General features: G+C 35.1%; 2 protein-coding genes across 4 annotated transcripts in view; one reads left to right on the forward strand and one right to left on the reverse strand.

Annotated features, from left to right (window-relative positions):
* LOC127838346 (neurotrypsin-like) overlaps positions 1 to 27,870 on the reverse strand; it is a 297,353-nt gene that overhangs the window by 177,998 nt on the left and 91,485 nt on the right. The gene's annotated exons all lie outside the window — the stretch shown is intronic.
* On the forward strand, positions 8,145 to 13,956 carry LOC127838348 (neurotrypsin-like). Its single transcript, XM_052366049.1, has 7 exons — positions 8,145 to 8,304; positions 8,519 to 8,654; positions 9,507 to 9,676; positions 10,956 to 11,100; positions 11,563 to 11,786; positions 11,996 to 12,134; positions 13,413 to 13,956. The coding sequence occupies exons 1-7, from the start codon at positions 8,244 to 8,246 to the stop codon at positions 13,642 to 13,644; spliced, it is 1,107 nt and encodes a 368-aa protein (XP_052222009.1). The 5' UTR covers positions 8,145 to 8,243; the 3' UTR covers positions 13,645 to 13,956.

Genomic DNA, 27,870 nt, shown 5'->3' on the forward strand with positions numbered 1-27,870 from the left:
ACTAACTCATTTTCCTGAGCAAGATATCTTTATACCACAAATTTGAAAGCCGTAAGAACGATATAATGAGGCATGCTAATAACGCAAATAATACAAAAATATGCTTATGTCACATCTGTGCCGGTGTTCAAGACGATCCAGAAAACGCTTACTTTATTTGCCGAGTAAATTGTGAGTTTTGTGTTGCCTTTCAATATCATCAACAACTTTTCAGCAATAGCATATATATATATATATATATATATATATATATATATATATATATATATATATATATATATCATGAGGTTTGTACATGATTGTAGACGTAATAAAGGGCTCTATCCATATCTGCTCCTAACATTCCCCCCCCCTTAAAAACATATTTAGTAAACACGACATGAAATATACGGTAAATATCGGTCTTTATTGAAAGAATGACGTTGGCACTCAATGACAAAAATTGTTTTGCAAGTTGTTTCAACTGTTTTGTACCAACTACTCAATAATTATTAGTTTGATCGTGCCATATCGTAAAATACCTGTTTAAGTAAGGGTATGAAACTCATCTTGTTTTAAACCATCTTACTAAAGAAAGATGCATAACATATTTTCAAAATACTCGGAATTCAGTACTTTTGTATATAGGGTATTACACGTTTCGGAAATATATGGAACAGTCTTTTGTTATCAGGATTCTGACGTGTTTTGACTGCCTAATTTTTAATTTAAGTCAAGAGTTTTCGAAAGCTAAAAACAACTTACTAAACATAATCACTTTCAAGAGTTTGCAACATTTTCAAGAATTCCGTTCATGAAGACAGAAATTAAACAAACATTTCAAAATATTCACTTTTTTCGAAATATTATTTAAGTCTTTAACCGAACATGTAGACCTATAATCGCCCCAGCGGTAGATGATGATCCTTGTGTTACAAGGAAAGGTTTCCATGCCGCTCGATGTACCGTGTATATAATTATGACGCTTACAGCATGTTTTAAACATTCTGACACGATGTCCGCTTTTCACTCACGACGCATGTTCTTCATTAAAAGATACATTGTCAACTGCTTGCTGAGCATTCTTACAATGTTCGTTTTCAATTTAAATGTAAAACTTTTGTTTTTGCTTACTTAATATTTCTATATAAGAGAAACACATTATCAACGAATACAACTCTAGATCTTTATGACTGTTTACAATTAATCAATAGTTTCCTATTTGGTTTTAAAGAAGTGTCTAGTTCGTTCATTTTGTAGAAGCTAAGGAACCGACTTCGGGTCCACACATAATGCAGCCTCAGGCGCGTAAGGACCTCGTCAACTTCGAAATACAAAATTGATTTGGTTGCTCAACTTAAGGATATTTTATCTTCTAACTTGATTGAATGCAATATGTTTCCTATAAACACATAGAACGGAAAGTATACGTTACAAGAACAATACACAAACTTCATAATTTCGCAAATACTAAGATTTTGTCTCACAATTAGGAATTGTGCAGTGTATCAGTTTTGGTCAGTTTTAAACAGTATTGACACTTAACCCTCCCCCCCTCCCCAAATGATAATGCACTAATCAGACACAAACAAATCAGCATATCCGTGACCATAACACGTTTAAAAAGGCTCAATTATCATAAATATATCAGCATGCACACTTGGCATTTTTTCTTCAGATTGGAATTCTTCAGATTAGAATGTGCTCCACCCACTTTTCTGTTCTTGTGTGTCGCAATCACGGATGATATTCACATAAAATAATATATTAGTGTATTCCAATGTCTGTTTGTGGTTTATTGATGTAGTTAACATGTTAATTACATCCAAATAACTTTTCAGGTAAAAATTAAAACGTGTCCAATGCAAAAACAGCAATTTAGTGTACAGAGTTAACGTGTTATTATTTATTTTTTCCATAACATGTACTCCATTTCATCATATAGGGTATTGTTTTAAAAAACAAATATGTTATAAATAGTTTAAATTAAAACGCTAACAAGAACGGTCGAAATAAGATGTTGTTTATTAAATGTTTACACACACACAGTATTTTAAAGGTATATATAGGCAGGCATCTTCGCAGCCATCTTGGCTTTAGACAACATGTGTGTCGTGGGAACAAAATTAACCTTTTCCCCAAGAAAATGTAGATCAGCATCAGCATTCGTAAATACGACCTTAGAATCAAGCAGCGTGAGCCCTGTTTTTATTTACTAGAGTTAAATGTGAGAAAATTTAATGCCCTTTGTTGATATTTTTTTTTCATCTTTATTTTTACTATAATCATTTACAGAAATGCATTTTATGTTCAAAATAAACAATGTGCATGCACTTCACAGTAGCAGAAAGATCCAAATACATTAACATAACTAGTCACACAAGCCTAGAATATCTCAGGAACCTGATATATCACAATACAAATTTTGCATTTTTTTCTGTACATTTGTCCTTTACCCACCCACTTTTCTCGTCTTATATATCACAAATGTAACGTAACGAACAATTTGGGGCTGTATTGAATAAATATAATAATCGAATTTAGTATAAACGCAATAAACCAAATTTCATACATTCTTCAAAAGACAGTAACTAGATCAACATTTAATTGCTTCGGGGTATCAAACGTCAATAAGTTTCGAACACTTCTTGTATATTTACGTATCATAAAGATCGTCAAACATCGATTAATTCCGTATGTATTCGCTATGTATCCTTTGCATACGTCATGCTGCAGACACGTAACTGTACACACGTCCTAACAGAATTGCACACGTTACAATCAACTTCTGTACTTTGTTAGTAAATGGACTCACGCCCACAGCCGGATAGATAGCATACAACTTGTTGTTATCGCGGGGCGGCCATCGGCCGTGGCGCCGTTTGTAGTTTAGAATATTGTTCGGACATTTGAATGCGTTATATTTGAAATAAAGCAACGTAAATAAATCGTTATGAAAACAGAAATGGACTTTGTCTACGTTTATGTTATTGCGTTATCCACAAATGTACTAAGAATGATAAGTGTAGCTAAACTGTTTTTCAGGAACAAATTTAAACATGTCATTAGCAAAAAACGTGGTTAATATTTTACCATTAAACTTATTAGTTTAATAAGAATACAGTGTTCTCAATAGCTAAAATTAAAAAGCTTACCAAAATCATGGAAAGTATATAATGATTTTATCATTTGCAAAAAAAAACGGAATATCCTAGGTTTTTCGTCGACCATCTTGGCGGCCATTCTGGATTTAGATCCCGTGGACACAAACATTTTCCTTCGAACATTTTTTTACCCAAGACAATGTAGAACATCAACAGCATATTAGAAAAACAACCTTCCAATCATGCACCTAGGACCTCCGTTCCTACTGAACTATGTGATTGCAATTAATAGTGAATAATAGAATTGTGTGTTGCATTGTTTAACCGAAATACATTCAAAAGTTATAATTCGACCACATAGTACGATGATAAGCATTTTATTGACTTTAGTAAGATGGTACAATTTGCATCAAAAACAAACTGTGGCAATTAAGCTTTCTTTGTCTTTAAAACTTATCGATTCAAAATGTGTCAAATTTAAGCAGGAACAGTTAAGCAATAGGCAAATAAGGTAAACTATTGGAATGTGGCCGCATTTCACTTCACACTGGACTGACATTTCCAATAAGTAGTCGAAATTCAACATGTAAATTTTAATAACATGAAGAACAAATCGGAGAACTCACGTCCAGAATAATAATTCTAACTCATGCTGAATGCGACTTTAATACGTTTGAAATATTGGTTATCAACTATGTTCTTATATGTAATACAGTTTGTTATCATCCGATTACTTTATTACGTTTTTTTTCCAAGTGAAAATAAAGTCGTACCAAGTTTATGGTGCTAGCTGCTATTTGAAAATGATGGTTATCAGCTCGATCTGATGTGGAAATTACAAAAAACTTATCCAATCATAGGAAAGCATAAGCATACATGCATACCATCGATACGTAAGTTTATCATGTTCTCGTTAATTTATTATGAAAGTGTAGATGCAAACACGTTTTATTTCATATAAAACGTTATATTACCATCAATAACATGGGCTGATATCGCCGATATGTCTTCATCATCTGTTAGATCTGAGAAGTAATCTTCGGATTCAAATGATTCTGAAATGGAAACAGGTATGCTTAAATGTAGATACTAAAAGCACTGAAACAACCCGTTGTGCAATAAACCCGTTTTCAATAAATGTATTGCAAAACGGGTTGGATAGTCTTATTGCATTTTGAATTTTTACAACAACCCGTTTTGCAATAAACCTGTTTTGCAATAAAATCATCGCACATTTATTTGCAATAATTTAATTGCAAAACGGGTTGGAGTGTCTTATTGCAATGTGAAAATTCTATAAAAATCCGTTTTGCAATAAACCCGTTTTGCAATAAAATCATCACTCTTGTATTAATTAATTCAAATGGATTTGAAGAGTTAAACGGGAGTTTCAAGTGTTGTATTTAAACAAAATTGTTTTTAAAATAGACAAAACTGTGAGTTTAGACTTAAAATTAAAAAGCATGGAAGGTGGTTAATTTCGAGATTTAATACGATAAAACAACACAGAATGTGTATTGGCAGTGATTTCAAACAATTTAGTACTAAAGGTAAGAAGGCAAAAAAGCAATAATTTATGGAAAAACGTGTTGAAATGTTTTATTGCAATGTGAATTTTGTGTAACAACCCGTTTCGCAATAAAATCATCACATATATACTAATTGTTTCATATTGATTTGAAACGGTATAAAGCCCGTTTTGCAATAACATTATTGGATTTCATAATTCGAGATCAGTATCATCCTGCATTTGATCAACTCATACATATGTCACACATATTACTACTTTGGATATATAGTATCCGGCATTTCATGCAAACTGATCAAATAACTGTACTAGCTTGTAGATTAATTTCCGTACGTAACTCACGTTCATCATTAAACTCGTTTAACTATGGCGCACATGCGACCGAGTACAATTCCATTTCGTTTTAACAAAAATACATATTCCGTGTTGGTTTTTGCATGTGCATTAGTTGTATGTCACGGTACCGAACACAAATGGGATTGGTGATAAGCAGTGCAAGCGGCCCTGTTAGCTAAAAAGGTACGCACTCGCCTTGTAAGTGGGAGATCCCGGGTTCGAGTCTCGGACTTGCTGCACACGTTTCACCACCCGACAACAATGGCGCCAACCGTTATTCACGGATCGATCAAATAATACAATTGGGACAATCCGTGTGCACAATCCTTTTTTCGAGGATCTACACTCCATGGCCACATAAACCGTCGTTTTCTACCCGGATTTCCACGTTATTACATGCTAAGTGACCTCTTCAAGACCATTACGGGACACCAGCAGGACCAATGACCATTCGTCGTTAGAAATGCATAAACTGTGTGTGACTTGGTGTATACACATTGATAATAGCGATTTATTCTCATGACGTATGGCGGTAATGTAAATGTAAATTTTGGTTTAAGATTTGTTTTTAATCAATGCACTAATCTTAGGTTGTCCACTTTAACATACGCCCCTGCATGGTGTAAATTTTATTTTCTCTGACATTATTCCGTTTCAATAACAATAGTGGTACAAAAAGTAGTAAAACCAGATAGTCACGTAGATAGTCCAGGTGACAGTTCAAAGTTAATAATTTGGAAGCTATACAATCGATAGATTTACTGCCCACTTATACATAAAATCAACCTACGTTAACTTGCATTTGTCTTTAGTTGTTTCAAACTTACAAAACTCTGAAACAACGCTCTCTCCTCATTGTAATTTTATGAATAGGAAATCGTGAAAACCGAGATATTTCTTACTGAAATTAGACTGTTCAAATAATTTCCGGCGTTTGAAATTTATTGAATTAGACGAAAATTACTTTCCCTTCAGTATGTATTTGTCACTCGGTGGCGCTGAAGAAGCTCGAGGGTATTCGTGCATGAGTGAACATTGGTCAGTTTTTTGTCATTCAGCTTTGGGAACTCGCATGGTGTAAATGTTACTTTATCGGCTACGGTTTACACAACGGACGGCACGGACCGAACCACGTGTAACAATTCTGAAGACATTAATATCAATTTGAAGGAAATTGTGTCTGAATTAAAGTTGTAATTATAACAAAACAGGATACGTGAGATACTTGTATTGTTAATCTATTTGGTTTGTGTGGTCAGCTACGTTTTAAGTTTTTTTTTATAGAGCTCTAAAGACGGAGCGTTAAAAGTAACCATAGAGGCCCACAAGTTTATTTAATCTTGGATTAAACGTTTACAAACAGCTTACCCACTTGGATTAAATGATAATATATTAAATGTTGGAACTATTTCTAAAAATAAATCGATTTATTCATTTTCTCTGTTCAGTAAAAGTCTAAGAAATAAACGTTCACACGGCATAAGAAAAAATGCTAACATAAGGCGTAAATTTAAACGTCTGCTTTCTTTAAATGACTGCTGCACATTATTACAAAATGGAGGTAAACATAAATTACTAAGTGCACTTTGCTCTATTTCTTTTTCTTCTTTGGCGCATATTGATTAGAATGTTAACTTATTTTACTTCAATCTGACACACTGTATGAATGTGCTTGTATTATTGAAAATTTCACTGACTGTTATCTTAAACCTTTTTTTGAAAGTACACATAGCAAAACTAGAAATCGTATCAAAATTGAGTTTTGTTATAAAGGTCTTGATTTAATTGACCTTCCAAAAATATTCAATGATAAAAATGTGCGTCGTTTGATACCCCCTTATTTCCGCAATACTCAATCACCACTTATTTGCTACAAATATAGTAAACCTGTTAGAAGTATCGTTTTTAATTATAATTCTATTTCCACAGATATTTATGTAATAAGAAATTGTCCTATATCATGTTATTGTTCTAGTTCAAAATATATATTTGGTCCAGTTGGACATGTTATTACTGGGGTTTATAAATAATATGTGAATTTTTATAGCTTAGATTTGACATTTGTGTGAGCACATTATCAATTTTTAGCTGAGTGACAATTTGGACCTCATCTTCTAAGTTAAGCTAAACAAGTGAGCATGGTCATGATGCCGGACGCTGTGCTTAGATAGAATACATTATAATAAATATATTGTTGTTTCCATTTGCAAAATTGGTACACAATTTTGGAAACATTAGAGTGTTTGAAGTATATAAGAAAAGACAGCATAAAACATTATCAGGAGAAAAATGCTGGTCCGCTAATTTATTTGTTTGTATTACATACAAATGACTTATACGTTGCTTTACGAGCTTAACGATAACAGTATGATTCGAATTGGGGTCACCTTATTTTGGACGGTCAACGCAAAGCGTTGCGCCATTAAAATAACCGATTCAAAAACACGACGTAAAAAAATCTTATTTTTAATTTTAGTTTTGATTTAAAAAAGCTTTATAGTTACTTGATGCTTCAAATATGTGCGACAAAATGAACTTAGTGTTTATTTCCTTACTTGACTTCCAAAATAAAATAGTTTAGCTTCTGTTATAAATTTAAAATAAAATCTTAGGGAGATTCTCTTCTCGTGAACATGTATGTCACATTATAGTTAGGAAGATTCTTTTCTCGTGCATATTATGCAACATTATAAACATAATTAATATAGCATTAGCTCCATCTACCAAGCTTCTAGAGGGCCTTCCACCACTAAAAATACGTTCGAGGCAGAATTACTCTCAGAAGTAAAGATTGTATAAACATGCAACTAAAAAAATCCTGCTTGTTATATTTTTATTGTAATCTTGCATCGTCTGACTACATAATTCATGCAGTACATTGAACTAATTGCGTCTGATTTGACTCAATTGCAGTAGGGATTGGCAGTGAGTTCGTGCCTTCGCATGATAAGATAACGTTTGAAACCAGAGAGCGTCCGCATTACATTTGCTGATATAAGTCCCTATACCTTTAATTGCAAACTTATGATTATGTGCGTAAATATTTCAAAAGATTAACCAGATGAAAACAGTGATTTAATTAATATTATTTATTGTTTAACATAAACATTAAGATTATTAATTTTCATGACATTTATTAAAACAAGCTATTAGCATGTATGTTCGTCGGTGTTCCGAATAAAATGAATATTTCAAAATATTCAGACCATTTGATTACGTCATTTGGAAAGTCAAATATTCTTATCTCAACCTTTCTAAATTGGCATACAGATCAGATCGTGAATTTATATCTCAGAATGCAGGCAGCGATGGTGAACGTGTTTCTTCTGCCACTTCTCCTGTTCAAAGTCGTGTTTTGTAAGTACTTACCGCCATGTATCTTATTGGTAACTGTTATATTAGTCTAGATCAGATGCTTCAAATATTTGGCATATTTATGAATGAATGTGCTGTTTTTAAATACTTGTGTATATATTTAAAGGACAATATTGCAGGTCTCTTTTTGAATCAAATTGGTATAAGCGGTCGTAGGTATATGGTATCCCATACATGTATAATGTTGTTTTTCCAGCTACCCAGCTTGTAGATGGCCCAACACCGCTACAGGGTCGCGTAGAGGTAGAATTATTCGGACAAATTCAGTCAATCTGTTCATTGGGAATTGACTCTCGTGCTGCCAACGTTATATGCGCATCGCTCGGATACAGGTGGATTCATTAAAAAACATACACTTAAAAAGAAATTACAGTTATAGTTGAATCTCTGTTGACAATAGTCAATACTGCAGAATGGGTTTAATGTAAAAAAAACAAACTGGATAATATATAACGACCAAGTTTTGTTTCAGCACAACAAATATACCGACACGTTTAATCGAATGTGTAAGCGGACTACAGTTTGTTTTATGCATTGTTTAAACAATTGAGAGAATATATACAATTTCTTAACACTGAACATACTTAACGCTATACTCATGCATTTCAAAATTTGGTGCAAGGGTGTAGCCAGTGTTTTAATGTGTTTCTCTCAACGCAGCAAATTAAATAAAAGTATATACCCATTCGGAAATACTGCTGAGAAATTTCTTAAACTACGTGTATTTATTGTCCATCCCATTTGTTTATAGCATGCAAGTTTATGAAGTAACATTCTGACCTTATTAGCCCACACCTGTTTATTTTTGTTTTTGTTTTGTTTTCAGTTCAATTTTAATGACCACGAACTCGAAGACTCATGCTTAGTTATAAACTGCGTTAGAAATGTAGAAACGTATAATTAGTCGTGTACGCCGAAAATGTTTCCTATCGTATGCAGCATTTAAATATTTGATAAAATGTTGATCTCCAAGGCGTAGTTAGATATTTTAAAATTACCAAACAGGTTATGGAGATAGGTTAACATGTTACTATAAATACACTTGACACAGGAATATTCTATGCATAAACATCGAAAAAAGACAAATAAAATATAACATATACGTTTTTTTGTTTTTCCCCAAATATTGTGTTAACTGTCTCTGTGTTATTTTTTTACATCCATGGTAACTGTTTGACTTACAGGGGAGCTACACAACTGTATCGAGACTCCAATTTCGGTTCAGGGCAAAGACTAATTTACAATCATCATATCGCATGTTTGGGGAACGAAACTTCATTGGACATGTGCCAACATTCCAGTATACAAACACTCGGGTGTGACTACAGCAATGTTGTTGGCGTGGAATGCCAGGGTAAATCCGCATATTGATTGGCTATTGTGTTTAAGTTTATATCGCAAAGAGCGAAAAATAATGTAGGTGTTTGAATTATAGAAATAAAATAAGAATAAATAAGCAAATGCAATAATTGCAATATTGTGTATGCTTTAGTATTGTTACTAAGAAAATATCAATGAAATGAAGTTCCATGTTTTCAAACAGTGGAAAGTAACAGTCTAAATTATGAAAAATAACGACAGACTAAAGAACTGAAAATCACTAGGCAATGGCATCAGTAATTTAACGTTATGCCGTTGTTATGCCCGCGATGTTACGCAGTCTTATTTAAACGGTAAATATACGAAGGAAAGTTTAAAATAGAAGTTTGCTGGTTACAGTATATTTTCTATCCACTCGTTATTATAGAAAATAGATATTGTGATTGGTGGCTGCGCCACTAGTGAAAACATGTTTTATAAGCCGTAAATAAAAAAAACTAATTTACATAAATGAACACATCCTCTTTAGTTTGCTTACATAAAATTCATTTTTTAACATGAAACTCATGTTATTATTGTGTGATTACCTTAAATTTTAAATTGCTTATCATCATACGCCGAAAGCCGTACAGATATATAAGTGGTAGACGTTGATCCGTCAAACTATGCATTCCTCATTCGTTAGATATCTCTTACATTCGGATTACCATTTTCGTCACACTTGTACATAATACTTATATATAGCGCTAATTGTCAATGTGTCACGATTTAGATATTTTTCAGTAGTGAATGCCCTTTGTTTAAACTTACATATAAAGTATATGTCCAACTCATATTACACTTAGCATGCGATTTTACTCAAAGAATAAACAGAGCCATTGCCTGTATCTACATAGAACTATATTGAATAGTGTTATGGTTTCGCGATGTTTATTTTTAAGGGATTATCGCCCTTCATTTAAAACTGCCTTTAACAGTGTTTGTGCGCCACTGTTCCTACATAAAGCATTTTCTTCAAACGTTTTCAGAAAAATACTCTCTTATTGCTCATGCGAACTTATTAAGTTTTCAAGATCACGTTGTTATTAAGGCGTTTGTAGTCTTTGTCTTTAATGACATTTTGCCATTTCCGAGTGATTAAAATGCAATCATATTTTCTATCTGTGTAATTTAGACAACAATGTATCCGTGGCACGGGGTACAATTTATGACAGCTTCTCAATAAATATTAATTGCATACTTGAACATCTTATAGTTAAAACAAAGGTCGTCTAACAAAATAATGGGATTACGTTGTATATTGAATAATATAGGTGACACCATAAAGATAGAGCCGCTATTTAACAGCCGACCTTACGAAGGAACGATTAAAGGTATCCACGGAGACATCGAGTATGACATTCGTGGACATATAGATACAGTCACTGCCCAAACGATGTGTGCTATGCTTGGATATGGGTAAATATCGATACGTTTATTTTTTTAAAGGGTGCGGCAATTTCAAATACGTTTTCTTCTTTGTTTATGGCTGAATTATAAATGTCGTTTTCAGTATTGGTTCTTGTGCTTTGGTATTTATAATACGCATGTTTTCTAAGTGTTCAAATTCGTTTACCTCTGTACACAATGTTGATAAAGTTTCTGTCTATATATCAAGAAATGGATCATAAATATATTGCTGCAGTTAAATGCGGATTCGCGAATGTTTTATTTTTTTATTTTAATGTTTCAATCATGCAATGTACAAATAAGCTTGGTTATTCCTGAAACCATTTCTAAATCACACGTTATGTAATTTTAAATAATAAAACCACAAATTAATGAAACAGTAAGTTTGCAAAACAAACTTATCCGATTGCAGTTCAACATACAATCGATATAATGGTAATTTTTAAACTTAAACATAATCGCTTATCGCAGTCGTGTGGGATTCGCTGTCCGAGAGCCCTTTGGTCTCAGCGATGCATATAACAAAGAAAGAATCATGTGTCAAGGGTGGGAGACATCAATCAGTGAATGCAGAGGTGCAACGCCGCTTCGGAACTGCTCTCACGTGTATCATCGGCACATGATCTCTGCTGGCCCCATGGGTCCATCCCTATGTGAGAGACCAGATTTAGATAAGCAAGCGCTATTTTGCTCAGGTAAGTGCATACATATCTACATTTTCAACGTATTTCCAAATATGTCATTGCCTAAGGACACTCAAACCGTTTGGGCCCGGCTCTTTGTCTGATGTTTAGTTTCCTCCCACAATGCATCTAGGTTTTTATGACTGTTTAATACCGAGCTTATACATTCGTTAGATAACACATTTCTGGATGACGACTAACACAAAGTAAATTTATTTCAGACTACACACTCCAAGGCTTGAGAATTGGTCCAGATGGTATCCTCTTGATGAAGATAAACGGTCGACACTGGGCGGTCTGTGTGTATTACACACTCACCACAGTGACAGCGAATGCAGCTTGCAAAATCATGGGATATGAGTATGTAAACGATAATAACACGAACAAGGTTGAACAAAATAAAGCAACACATACACGTTATTATAATAGCTTTTACGAAGTAAAGTAGGGAGGGTATACTGCAATCGCCCTTGACGTTGGTCCGTCTGTCTATCCGTTAGAGTGTCTGTCAATAAACGTTCGCTGACGTTATCCTTAACTTTTCAAATAACAACTTTCAAACCTGGTGGAGTTTTTTCTTCCTATATGGTATCAATTATTTATCGCCATAAAACGGTTCTATTGAACACATCCGAGTATTCTAAATGTAAAACAGTTTTAAAGATGTGCAGAGATTCCTGTTTCCATGATGCGTTTTCTATTCGAACATGGCTTTCATAAAGTACTTGTAAGCAGCCTCTTCATTTCTATCCATTTCAATAATATTCGACCATCGTTTTACATTGGTTATTTGTTGTGCAGGTCGCAACAAATGTGTTATTGTACATAATAAAATGTGTCAAATGTAATTGGAAATAAGTTTGATATTTTGCACATACAGACCCCCTTTACTTCACCTCTCTGAAACAAGCATGCATACTGTAATAACTTTACTATTTTGTTTGATTACGCCAAATGGAGTAAGGTAAAATGTTATATTTATGATACACCATTCATCGCCATATTTTATATACCAGTTTAGCAGCCACCGGGATAAATAGAAGACATGGTTAGTGCCAGGACGGAGGAAGCTCATCTAGTTAGGCACACAATACAAATATCTAATTATATTACACATGCTAAGTATGGGAATTTAAAAATGTTTTGGTGCTTACATTATGCATGTAGTATTCGATACACGGATCACGTTTTTGGCATTCATGTTTTCAATGTTTGTCTGAAAAAGGACATTTTTTGTATTGTTTAAGAAATGCGTTTTTTGTCAATGAATTCCGGGTTAAGTGAGAGGTTCAGTTATATATTCAACCAGTTTAAACTCCTGACTCTTTAAATTGACCGTTCCAAGGCTGTGATCGAAGTTATAATCTTGAATGTTTTAAGCAGGTTTTTATTGCAAAACGAACTGGATAAGAAGAGGAATTGCTGTACTGATTGAGTTCATATAGTTTCATTATTTAATATAACTAATATCTTACAACATTTTTAAGTGGATTTCTGAATATGGTATCAATGAATATAAAACGTGTATCTACAGGCCAGACGACACATACAGTAGCTGTAGATATTTGGATACCACTGTTGATCTATCATTATATAATTGCAGCACATGTTAAAGACTATTTCAATTGCAAATTCCAGTGGAGGAGAGTTCTTACCACCTGGTAAATCTGGTCCCAACGATGTTGAAATAATAGGATCGCTCATATGCGACGACTACGCAGAAAGTCTGCACGATTGCCACATGAGATCCCCGTTCAATGAAAACCTCCGACCGTACAACAACGTATCCGCGATATGCGAGGGGTGGTATGTAAGAATCAAGTGCCACAACGGCACGGATATGGTTCGGGGCCCTCAGTTACTTGGATAACTTACCTGAAAGAAAACGGACATAAACAAAAATATACAATATTAAAATCCAGTCTCAAACATTTTTGTCTGAACAAAAAAATGGTAAATGGTCCCATATGAATGTGTTTGTTCTATTCGGTTGCTTTAAAGTTGCATAATGTTAGTATTGTTGCTAGATTGAAAGAAAAAAAAACAGCCAAAAGGTCATTCAATTAATGTTAAAAGAAATGAAAGGTTTATACTTCAGCAATGTTTGTCCCATGTTGGCAACTTTTTATCCTACAGTCGTCGAGACATAATATTCTTGACAAATAAATATCATTGTAACACTTGCTATCTTACTTATATTCACTATAAGCACTACTCATGTGTATTCCATAATTCGTTTTTTTAAGTTGTTTGCTGAATTGTATATGTTTAACATATAGACTCCATTTAAAATGCAGAATAACTTTATTGATAACGTTGGTGAAGTGCACACCATCATTGATTCCGTCTAATCTTAAGGTGTAACGGGTTTTTGTTACGAACACAGTCGCTTAAAGTACAGTATACTATATTTCAATGAAGCGCTGTTTGACACACGTGGCAAGCATTTATTCACTTAACAACTTAACAATGACATCTGACCGTGTTTTTTTTAAATTGTGATGTCATTAGTAGATATTGTATTAAACACATGTAACGTGGGTTTATCTCTCTATTATATTTATTTCCCAAAAACATCAGCGAAAACACTTTCCAATTAATTGATTCACATAAATGCAATGATGGTTATTTATTGCAGGAGTTAGAGTCTTTGTATTGCACCAATATAACTCGTTTACCATTGCACTATTTCCCATAGCATAAATAAATAGATATATGACACACAATTGTTCAAATACAAATTAATGACAACATTCAGTGCCCCTAAACCAGACTTCAGACTGCTTGTTTCCATCATTCGAACTTTACTGACAGCGAATGAAATTTCATGATTGATAGTTATTGTGTTTCTCTTTCTATGAATTTTGTTCGGGTACAAATCAGGACAAGGATTTTGAATGAGGCCAGCACTGTTCATTATGTAACTGATGGTTCTAGCATTTACAAAATGTATAACATTATACTCGTGTTTTGGTGCTGTTTGTTATTGTTGCTGAATATTATAGTTTTCCACATATTAATTTACAGAAAAAAGATATAAACACTATTTATATATGAAGGAATAATACAATAAAATAAATATATTTGGTGATAAATTCTTGTCAGCTTGTCTTTTAATAAAGGCAAATGACCAATGTCAAATGAAATACAAGACAATCCATACAATACGATAATACAAATGTGAACATAATTATATTATTAAAGATGGAGTCACCGCCTTAGAACATTCAATGCACAAAATTGTGGGTTTTAATGACGATATGAATTTATTGATATTAATTTGACTTTACCAGTTTGAGACTGATGTAAATGTTTAAGACTCAACATGTTCGAAGACCACATTGCTCTGAAAATCAACATTGTTTGTTGTTTGAACGGACATTTAAAAGAACAGCAAACATCACTAATAGTATACAAAGTATAACGATGCACAAAAGAAAATGATTACCTTAATTGGGGTCAAACCGAGCTGTTAAGGGTCGACGATCTGTAGGAATTAAAACCATTAGGGCGATGTCAAATGTCGAATTGATTTACAACAAGCATCGGAACGACAAACCGTTTGTTAATACCGTAAAATCCAACACTGAGGTCATGACATTTTTCGAATGTCTCTAGTTATGCATAGATTGCTTGATTCAGAAGAGGAATTAATTGTCTGGCATTACGAACACTTTTGCATAAGTCTTGAAAACGAGGGAAATCAGCTTACTGACATTATTTCTCGTGATTTCTGCTTATGTTTAGACAGCAAATAACCACCTGTATATGTTGAAACATGACATCTTTATAAATGGGAAGGCAATAAAAAAAAGCCTAAACTCATGAATTTTGTAACGTATTACAGCTCATTATTGACCATATGACTCCATATACTCATTCATCAAACGTTGATGTTTTGTCAGGTATGTAAAACATTTATCAGAAAAAAACAGTAATGAATGGTCGTTTTTGCTTTATTGTCACAATATTTTGTGTCCTATCTGTCCTGCATTCGGATCAACTAGGGCATTGTCAGAAAAAAACGGTCAGTGGTCGATCAACTTTATAATGAATTTAATTCGAATTTCGAATCTTATTGGTAAATTACTAAGAGGGAAATAGCTTCGGTTATCTATTTCCTAGTCAACTCAGTTGCATTAACCTAATAAGATACATTGTTTGGTCCCCACCAGAGCACTAAATGCTCATGTATTACTAAGATAACTATGAAATATTGACTCCAGATGGTGTTCCATTTCCTTGCATCGCATGCGTTTCTGTGACTGTATAATGCTGCGACAAAATAAAAAGAAAACCCCCATAATTTCCACATTTGTGAAATATTGGTTTTTAGCACTTACCTTTATTTCACCAGATGCAAACAAATATAAAAATTGACAACAGGACGACATATGAACAAAGACCAAAACCAAAATAGTTTAACGATGTACGTTACATCGAATACATTGCGTGATGTCAATTATTACGTTTGCACAAGTTTAATGTTGTACTTTGCAGAGATCCACGACATCGTACAAACGTATCAGTCTACTTTTCCAGCTGTTGTAAAATCGTATCGAAAACAATTATCTGTGATTCGGATAGTGTTTAATTTAATATTAAATGTACCATGTTTAATGAAAAATATTTAACGGTATATTTGTATAAGTTTAGTTGAATGCATCGTTTTTTGAGAAAAACAATTTACAGATATATTATAACCATCTAACTGCGCTATTAAGAAGGTAAGCGCTTATGCTGCAAAAGCGTGATACCGAATGAACTAGGGTGAAGATGTACTCTTTCACTGCTGGAGTTGCCTGATTAACCCGGGTGGCTTGTGTGAATTTGCGGAGGTAAGTTGATACCATCTCGAAAAACACAATACACAAATGAGCTCAAATGTTTTAAACGATGTCAAAAGAGACAAAACACTGTAAAAAGTAGTTATTAAACAGTTCAAACTTTTACGAAAGACTGACATTCAATAAGAATAGTTTTGAAATGTAGATATTACAAATGCATTTAAGCTACCTTGCGCTGAAGGTCATAAATAATATAACATTATAGTAAAATTGTGAGTCCCGAAAACTATTTGCTATAAAATGTAACAGGTGTTACCTGCAAATTCTCTTATTTTGTAAAAAGGATATGATTATTTTTGTTGACCGTTGAATATTTGCGGAGGATAATATCATCAGTACGTTACATATCGAAGACTGTTTTATTTTACTGATATCAGTATGTCGCATTTGTAAAGGTGTCATCATTGCTTACACCGTCCTCACGTTCCTTCCTAAGTGTTAAATGCACTGTATTCGACCACAACCAGCAGTTCCAATTCAAGTGCACCACATGCTCTGTTCAGTGTCAACCTTGTCACGACTTTGCTTAATATAAGTAAGAAATGCATACATATTCATACTAGTGATGATCACGAGATACCATCAGAGAATATTCTTCAACAGTTGCGGTTTTATTTTATAGAAAGAAACAGTAATACATAATTTTAGCCAAATATAATTTATGCATGCATGTATAAGTTCAGACACAGTACATACAAAGGCTTACATGCGTTCCACATGATCATTTACGAAGTTATCAAGAAGCTAGAAAGAAACTAGGGAACTAGCAAGAGTAAGATTGCGAGTTAACTTAGTTGTAAATATAGGTTTATAAATATTATTGTTTAGTATCAGTACTGAATATTAAAGGTGAGACGTTGTTGACATAGATGTAAATTGCTCCAGGTTTTACTTATTTAAGATATTGGGATTTTCTGTTTTCTCATTGTCTTTCCGTTTGCATTGCTTATTAATTTTAATACTACAAACATTATTAAAAAAATGTTTAGCTTGACTTTTCGAAGAAAAATTAGAGCTATACTACTCGCCCCGGCGTCGGCGTCGCCATTGGTTAAAGTTTTTTGTAAAGTCAAATAACTTTAACATTATCAAAGATAATTAACTCAAACTTGGAATACTTCTTTATGGCAACAATACAACTGTATATGCTAAGTTGCATAACTCTGTCAGCATAATTTTTAGAGTTATGCCCCCTTTTATACTTAGCACAATGAAACATTGGTTAAGTTTTGTGTTTAAGTCCACTTTATTCCTAAAGTATTGCTTTTATACTTTCAACACTTAATTACTATCATAAGGGGACTGTGCAGACAAAGTTATGTAACTCTGACTGGCATTTTAACATAATTATGGCCCCTTTTATACTTAGAAAATTGAAAATTAGGTTCAGTTTTGGGTTTGGTCCATTTTACTCCTAAAGTATCATAGCTATTGCTTTCAGACTTGAAACACTCGCTAACTATCATAACTGGACTGTACAGGACAAGTTGCATAATTCTGGTTGTCATTTTGACGGAATTATGGCCCCTTTTTGACTTAGTTACTTTGGATAATTTGGTAAATTTTGTATTTAGATGCACATAACTTCTTAAGTATCAAGGCTAATGCTTTCAAACTTCAAACACTTTCTAACTATCATGAGGGTACTGTATTTGGAAAGTTGAATTTGACCTGGACATTTGAATGACCTTGAATCTCAATATCAAATAAATAAATTTGCTTTAATTGCCACAAATTCTTTATTTAGGATCAGATTTAATTCATTCTTTGACAAAACAACGCTTACCTGACATACCACAATGAACTCCACCCAAACCATCCGCCAGGTTCCACCCCAGAAACCCATCCACCCAAAAATATTTTTTTCCTTTTTTTTATGCCCTCCGGTAGCAGGTGAACTGTCCGTCAGTACGTTCATTAATCCGAAAACTTGAACATTAGCGATAACTTTTTCAATATTGAAGGTAGAAACTTGATATTTGGCATGGATGTGTATCTCATGGAACTGCCCATTTTGAGTGGTGGAAGGTCAAGGTTGTCCTTCAAGGTTAAAGGTCAAATATATGGCGTCTGTCCGTCCGTCCGTCCGAAAACTTTAACATTGAAGATAGTAACTCGATATTTGGCATGCATACGTATCTCATGGAGCTGCACATTTTGAGTGGTAAAAGGTCAAGGTCATCCTTCAACGTCAAAGGTCAAATTTTGCAATATTAAAGATATCAACTTAATATTTGGCATGCATGTGTATCTCATGGAGCAGCACTTTTTGAGTGGTGAAAGGTCAAGGTCATTCTTCAACGTCAAAGGTAAAATTGTGCAATATTGAAGATAGCAGCTTAATACTTGGCATGCTTGGCATGCATATGTATCTCATGGAGCTGCATATTTTGAGTGGTCAAAGGTTAAAGTCAAGGTCATCCTTTAAGGTCAAATGTCAAGGTCAAAGGTCAAATTTTGCAATATTGAAGATAGAAACTTGATATTTGGCATACATGTGTATCTCAAGAAGCTGCACATTTTAAGTGGAGAAAGGTCAAGGTCTTTCTTCAAGGTCAAAGGTTAAATATATGGCGTCTGTCCGTCCGTCCGAAAACTTCAACATTGGTCATAACTTTTGCAATATTGAAGATTTCAACTTGATATTTTGCATGCATTTGTTTCTCAAGGAGATGCACATTTTGAGCGGTGAAAGGTCAAGGTCATCATTTAAGGTCAAGGTCAATGTCAAAGGTCTAAATTCGCATTATTTAAGATAGCAACATAATATTTGGCATGCATTCGTATCTTATTGAGCTGCTCATTTTGAGTGATGAAATGTCAAGGTCATTATTCAAGGTCAAAAGGTCAAGGTCAAATGTTGCAATATTGAAGATATCAATTCGATATTTGGCATGCATGCCTATCTCATGTAGCTTCACATTTTGAGTGGTGGAAGGTCAAGGTCATCCTTCAAGGTCAAAGGTAAAATTTTGCGATATTGAAGATAGCAACTCGATATTTGGCATGCATGCGAATGTCATGGAGCTGCACATTTTGAGTGGTGAAAGGTCAAGGTCATCCTTCAAGGTCAAAGGTCAAATTTTGCAATATTGAAGATAGCAACTCGATATGTGGCATGCATGCGTATCTCATGGATCTGCACATTTTGAGTGGTGAAAGGTTTAGGTCAAGGTCATCCTTCAAGGTCAAAGGTCAAAGATATGGCTTCAAAGCGGCGCAGTAGGGGCATTGTGTTTCACACCCAAGCTATTGCTATCAAAATTGAAATATAATCTTATTAGTTTGTTTTACAAATGTTCAATATATTGTGGAAAATATATTTGAACTCAGAATGGTATAAAATGTGCCACTTCTTTAAAATATTAGCGATCAATATGTGTCAATTATGGTCCTCTTCCAGTTAGAATATGACTATATTACCTTGACCTTATTAAATATGAACAATTTTTCTTTTATTCCGTCAAGCACTCGATAAGTCGAACGTGCTGTCTTCTGAAAGCTCTTTTTTTTCTTTAAATTTATAATTATATTATAATTCAATTTACCCTGCGAAAAATAGAACTAGTTATAGATATGGCTGTAAATTTTGTATTCATCATCAGGTTATCAATGACATAAATCAACTTAACTCGGTTTTCGAGGATTCGCGGATTGGTCATGAATCGGCACATATTCGCAACAAATACAAATTATATGCGTGCGATACCTTGAACATGCATTTGAGGTTATCTTAACCGATCTGTAATTGTTTTCAAATGAGCATATCCCAAGACCTGAAAATATGCAAGATATAATGAACCCTCACCATTGTTACAAAATATATGTTATTCGTGAAGGCGAGAATAGCAATGTTTGACAATATATTTAAAGAGGTTTACCAAGCGTGATATTAAATTATAAATGAAAAAATTGCACCATGTGTTGTCTTTTCGTCATATACGATTTAGATGTTAAGAACATACTAAACTGGTTCTACTCGAATCAATTTCGCAACATGTGTTGCTTGAAATAAGCAATGCTGTTGCTAAACAAACTTTATAATGTGGTGTTTGAACATGTATAAAGAAATTGCGCCTATGGCAGGTTACAATTATTCATTATATGAAATATATTGTTAATGTATTTCGATACTTACCCAACATCATAAGAACAACCAACAATCCTGAGTTTGGCATTTTAAAAAACTCGATTGTTATCATACAGTTATATATTTATTAAGCCTGGTTTTTGATGACGCGTGTTCAAATCAGGACTGGGTCATAACTCTAACACATTTAAACATCGCAACTAACAAACTAAGTTTGACAAAGTATAACAATCAAATGATTGCCGATACATGTATAAAACAAAATAACTTGTTACAATCCCTTTAATCCGAATTGATCTAAAGTATTACACTTAAACGTTCAATTAGTAAGGTTAGTGCGTTAATTTTTCATACCGGTTGAAAAAAAGTTTCCTTCATGTCAACTAGATAGATAGACTTTTGATAGATATACTTGTATTTTCCTCCATTCATGAAGACATAACATATGATTATAAATAATTAAATAAAATCGAGTATATACACATACAAGAGATCAAATGAAGCAACTTTATACAGACATTATATTATTTACATAGATATGTTACATAACTAGAGTATAAAGGTCAATGACATGAATACAGTCAATGATAATGATTTTAGTTTACACGCGCACGCACGCACGCACGCGCGCACGCACGCATAAGTATAATACGTTTACATGTAGATAAAGACACATTATACGTTATAGACAATCAAATACGCATAAGAGATAACATTAAAACGAAAAAAAGAACAACATATAAATACATCTGGATATATTTCTTATCATTCATTAGCAGCATAATCGCTGTTTTAATGTAGCAATTTGCAAATTTAGACGGCAATACCAAAGTGCAAAAATTGACTCTGAGATGTTTCAGAGCCCAACTTCAATATGTTCACACATTGCTCAAAGGCACTGATCTGGATGACGCGTTTATAGTCTTCAATCCCACAACTCTCAAGTATAAGTGTTCACAATTTCTCACGTTCGGCTTCAATAGCAGTACAATAACACAACTTGTGGATTATTTGGCTTTCCGTTTTGAGGTTACAAAGTTTGAAGATCTGCATGAACTTATTTGTTATAAATAAGCCGATACCATTCATTAGGGTTTTGCACAAGACTCAGAGTTTCTTATTGTCCTTTGCAATTAACCATAAAGCAGAGTAACCATTAGTTTCAATAACATGTGCCGTTACGCCCCATGGGTCTCTAGCTTTTAAACGTTTTACAATGTCTTTGTTGATACGCGTCACGATATTGCGTTCAATGCTTTGCTTCCACTGTCCCTTGGAAGGGAATGTTCCGTGTTCAACATATGCATGTAGATAGTTGGTAAGATTGTATCTTTGCAATATTTTGTACACATCAGGAATAAAGCCGAAACATTGACGGTCGATCTCAGGGAATCGTATACGTCTGTTGTTGAATAGATCTTTTTCAAGATACTGTGGATTTAATCTGCAAATTCGTCCTAGTAATTAGAGTTTCTGACACTCGAGTATGTAAACTGTTGGTATAGCATGTATTGTTATTAGACAGAAATCCGTAGAAATGCATTTCTGGTATCCTTGCATGTGTTTTAAACAGACGTTTTGGGTAATTTGCAATTTCAATAGGTCACTTGATGAATTGTTATTCCAAAGCTCACTGCCGTAGATAGCCACTGTTGAATTGAATATCGTGCTCATAGTTACAGGGCTTACTGTCGTAGGTTCCACACCTTAAGCGCATGCGCTTATATATCTCCCTATGAGCTTCAAACATGCTCCTTGAATGCAGTTGCCTCTCGACAAGCATGAGTTACATTCAATGCCAAGATGAATGTAACTGACATTTACAGGAATAGTGTCTGTTTCGAGATTAAATTATTTTTGAGTTATCAAAGTCTTATTGCTATATACCAAAGCAGAACATGTGTTTGCATTATATAATAATCGCCACTTATTGGAGTAACTGGTGCAAATTCGGAGCATATTGTCAAGTCCAGCTCGTGAGTATGACACCAGAACCACGTCATCGGCAACAGTTGGTGCGGACATGTTTATGACATATAGGCACACTCCATTCCCACTTTCTTCCAGCTCTGAAATGATACCGTCGATATATACGAGGTAGAATAGCGGCGAGCTCTTTCCGCCCTGGAGTACCGGAAGTGGCCCTGATAGCAGTCCCTGGTAACGCACGCGGCTTGTAACATTCTGATACATATCACGAAAGGCCACTAACAAGATAGCGTCGATGGCTGGCGTATGGGCGTAATCTCCGGAAGTGAGAGAGGACTACATGTAAAATAAGCCATCATGCCACACCCTGTCAAACGCTTGGCGTGCATCCAAAAACACATGTACACAGGTGATGAGAGCTCCCTTGAGTAATTTAGGCATTCGCGTAGAGACAAACTTGTCATCATGCTTCCAAGTCCTTCTTGGAATCCTCCGTGTAACCTCCTTATGGAGGTAATTATATTGCCTTTACACCTGTTAAGCAAGACCATCTCGTACACTTTTAGCAAGGTCGAAGATTATTTTATGACCCGATAGTTTCTCGGTTCATCTCGCCTTTTTCGTCCATCTTTGTGCAAAGTAATACTGTCAGCTTCTTTCATTCTATCGAGGATTAATCCGGACCGTAATATAACAGTATATAACTGAGATAAGTTATAAGCGATTATGCCTTTACCATATAGTAAGTGTTCGTGTGTGATATTATATCGACCACATGCTTTTCACTTCGATAAAGTCTAATACACTCGGCCACCAATGCGGGAGACACGGTGACGTCTTGATCAGGAGACAAGCCACGAAACGTTTCATCGACTTCCTGTTTAACATAGTGCTCCCACTCAGCATCGAAGTCATGTAAGTTGGATGGAGTGTATAGGTCTGTGAAATACTTGGCCCACTGGTCAACTATATCTTCGCGACTTCTATACGTCGTTCCATTAAATTTGTTCACCGCCGCCAAGGTTGGCTCCGGATCCATGCTTCCTGGAATTAAGCGTGTTTCAGAAACTCACAGTGTCATGCACAGAATCGTGTTCTAGCTTGTTATCAAGTTCGGCTATATAGCGATTCGCACAATGTCGCATCCCCCTCCTGAAGTTAGTCTTATCTTCCTTGTATTGACGATACGCGCTATGCTGAGTTCCTCTGGGTCTTCCAGCTCGTTGCTAGGAATCACGCGACCCAGCCATTTGACTGTGGAAGGCGGTAAGGGCATCCGTCCAGAGCGGCGTCAAATGTTCTCTGAATCGCCTAGTTGGGAAACAGTCATTTGCACAAGTATTGATCACTTCACACAGCCTGTAGTATAACTGGTCGGCCGTACGATTTTTCACTGTATCAATCTGCAGCGCTTCATCCAAAGATTCACAATACTTCATTACATGATCATTGCTAGCAGATTTCCAATAAATATATTTCTTACTAGCAATATGTTCATCAGTAAAATTATAAAATCAAAACAACATAGTATAAATCTGTGTCTGGAACTATTAAGACAGGCATCATCAGCAACTGCACAGTGACATGCAAAATCATATATCTCACAAGGTACAAATACATAGTCAATCAAGGACGAAACTTTATCAACATACGATACATATACATTATTAGGACCAATGCAGGAGTTATGCATATTCATAGCACACATATTACAATCATTTACACATTTGTATAGTCATATCTGCATATAAGTGTGAATTTGCGATTGAACGTCATCATTGAAATCACCAAGAAATGTTTTGTCACCTTGGTCGCTATAAAATCCATCATACAAGTTATTTACAATGTCATGGTATTTCTCATTTGGATGGTTCACACAGGGTAGGTAAACTTAAATAACGAATATGTATTTTCCTGTGGAGAGTTGCAGTTGTATACCCGCTATTCTATCGTCATCAATAATTAACGGTGAACTTATATTGTCATATTTCTTATTTTTATCCTCTGCGTATCACGCGTGAGGATGACAATTAATCAACATGACTACAAACGGTGTGGTGACTATAGTCTCTGAGAATAGTATCCATGAAATGTACATTACTAGGCGCTAGACATAATACCGGTTATTTTCAATGTCAGTATATTAAGACCAAAACAGCTATTGTTAGAAAGATAATTGTTTTCACACGCATCATTGATATTAAGCAGTGTTCTCCTTCAGTCAATTTCACTGGGTAAACAAACATAACGGTTGTCTGTCGGAATGTCATAGTACAGACGGTTATCTTTGTACTCACATTATCTGTCAGTCTGTCGCTGGGCCGTTCTCATGAGTCGTGGTGGGTTCTTTGCGCTACTTAGCTTGTTTGTTCTCCATGTGTTTCCTGCCGATTTCTTAGGCTGCTCGTTTCCAAGCCGCTAAATCCGAGATCCATACATCGGTACATGATGCTCTATGCGTGTCTTGCGTGATCTCCATGGTAGGCATCTGACGTACTCGGGCCAGAACTTGTCCGTCAGAACGAGGCTGGCGTTATCGTTTGCAACCAGTGTCAATTTAACTAGCGCCCGCCCCGGATCGTATCGGAAACACGCGAATAACCTTCACCTTCGGGCCCTGTTCCTCCACTTCTGTGGTAAGGAGTCTGGTATTCACAATCGACCTCAGCCCTATCAAGCAATATCGTCCTACGCGACAGTTTACTACTAACTGAAACTCGTTCTCGTCCTCGCTTCATGAATCACCGTCGCAAGTGTCACGAGGTCGGGTTGTTACCCTGACAGGGATAGATTGTCCTTTCACATACGTTCCATGATCAACCGGAAGTTGAATTTTACTATCGCCTCTAGAATTGCCGTCGTTTCCGTCGATGTCATTTGATGGGTGCACATGTATCGTGGTGGTATTTGTCTGTGTATTACGATTTGCATTCAAAATGGGGGACCATTGACTCCTCGGTGTAAGCGATGCGATATGTTGCACGTTCGTATCTAGTCCTATAAATGGGGACGTCGCATCCGGGAGGGTCAGGGACGTGATTTGGAGATGGGGGGCTCATAATGTTTCTATTGTCTAGGTACACTTCCACATGCCAAATTATGACTTCACACTCGGTTACTCGAGACATAGCTTGCATCGAGATGATGAAAAGAGAGACTGGAGGGTTGATGACGTCACGAATTTTAAATTGCTCGAACACTCCAAGATATAAGCCTTTATTACGAGATTTGTCGACATAAGTTGGCTAATTGGTTGCAATCTAAGTTTTTCATTGACAAGGATAGATTGTTTTAAAAGCAGCATAATTAACTATGTAACTATGTCTTTAAGAAGTGCCAACTCGTTAGTACACTGACATTTTACTGGCACATGTTTTCCACTGGATACGCTTTGATATTGATGCGTTAATACAGACGGTTTTCGGGATTTGCCGGTACTAATCATATCTTTAAGCACAGAGTAATCTCCCCTCTCAGTCACGTCAATGATATAGTAAAGATCCTGTGCCAGGCGCGTAGCTACGGTTCCCCAGACCTCGTGAACATTCGTCGTTTATAAAGATTCACATTCCGATCAAAGGGAAAATCGTGATCTACTTCTTTCAAATGTTCAAAATATTCACATCTCAGTATATCTAAATCGTACTTGCCAGATGTGTGTTTGTGCATAAAGAGTTGTACACACTTATCGTTTGCATTTTCTCTGTACATTTCCACCCGCTCGTTGTACTCATGTAATGCCCTCTTGTCAGCATCAGCCATAATGTATACGCCATCCATATCATCATAAGTCACGTCGTCACCTGATATCCTATCCGTTTTCATGTCACGTGATTCAAGAGTGGTTAATTGTTGGTGGCCCGAGCAGTGGACACGACTCTGTCTTTGTGTAATTAATTCAGTTCAATCATGTCCATCAACAGCTGGCGATCGCTTTGTGATCGTAACCGCTCGACCGGGGATGTGCATTTTCCTTAGGTTGGTAAATCCGTTGATAGGTCCCCGTTATAATCCACTGTGCTTCACAAACCCAGTACATCACTGACAACTTCTCACATATGAAAACAACTGGTAAAAATACCTCCAAATGTATCGAACAAAGATAAATGCTATGTTTTACAATTATTGCGAGTTTTAAACAATATTGAAATAATTTACATGCACAACCGTATTCACTGTCACTTCCATGTCACTTTCATGCAAAACAAGTCCTGGAGAAAAGTCAAATTCTCATCCGCAAAAAAACGCAAACAATCAGAGAAGAAAATGTTCACGTCTACACTCTCACACATGAACGCTTAACGGAATTTGATAGAAGACTATTAAAACATTGCATTAACTACCCCCATTATTGATGAATAACAACTAATAAGGCAATTACGACAACTTATAAATGATGGCATTATATTGAATATTGTTTAATGCACAAAATTATTGTAACGGTAAGACACAACACTATATGATTTATATTGGGAAAACCATTAGAAGTCATTTGCTTCCAGTGTATAGTTCAACATCCATCCTAGACATGTATGAACAAAACATAAAACAAGTAAAACTGTTTGTCATCGTTGACAGATATGTGCATGTTTATAAAAATACCTTACACATGTTATAATATACGTATGTATCGGGAATAATTGGCCGATTGGCAATATGTCATAACAAATGGTTAGGGCTTTCAAGAGAGAAGAAGACAGCCAGAAAGTCGTTTTGTTTATGAAATAGTCGGATTGAATACAGACATCATCAGCCATACCGTCCTTCCCGCGTTCGGTGAAAAATATTTCAAGACCCATTGACATTAATTCATTTAATTTCCATATACTAATAGAGGACCTTAATGGGAAGTGCCGAGTATACACAACATAACACATGTCACATTACCCGTATTTATTTAATGATTGACTAGTGAATTATAATCATGTCGTGTACCCACATAAATATGTATAACATGAATAATTGACTTATGAAATATTCTGGTATTCAACTTACCAAAACAATGTAAATACTAATTATCATCCAGGGTGAAATCATTGTTAAAATGACTGAACGTATGGATCCCCGACGGGCGTGGTTAGTTTGGGACTGATAGGCGCACATATAGCAGAGCCTGCCGATTGGAGATGTTACTACAGTTTTACATCGAGGGACTCGTACTTCATGCAATTCTACCCGATTATAAGTTGCTGGAAATATTGCTGTGTTTATGTTTTTTCAAACAAAAGAT

This window comes from Dreissena polymorpha, chromosome 7 (genome assembly GCF_020536995.1).
Source record: "Dreissena polymorpha isolate Duluth1 chromosome 7, UMN_Dpol_1.0, whole genome shotgun sequence".
NCBI lineage: Eukaryota > Metazoa > Mollusca > Bivalvia > Myida > Dreissenidae > Dreissena > Dreissena polymorpha.

Excerpts from the sequence above, each read along its gene's own strand:
- LOC127838348 (XM_052366049.1), top strand. The coding sequence starts at position 8,244 with ATGCAGGCAGCGATGGTGAACGTGTTTCTTCTGCCACTTCTCCTGTTC. Across the intron at positions 9,677-10,955 it reads TGTTGGCGTGGAATGCCAGG|GTGACACCATAAAGATAGAG; the intron begins GTAAATCCGCAT and ends TGAATAATATAG. Across the intron at positions 12,135-13,412 it reads TGCAAAATCATGGGATATGA|TGGAGGAGAGTTCTTACCAC; the intron begins GTATGTAAACGA and ends TGCAAATTCCAG.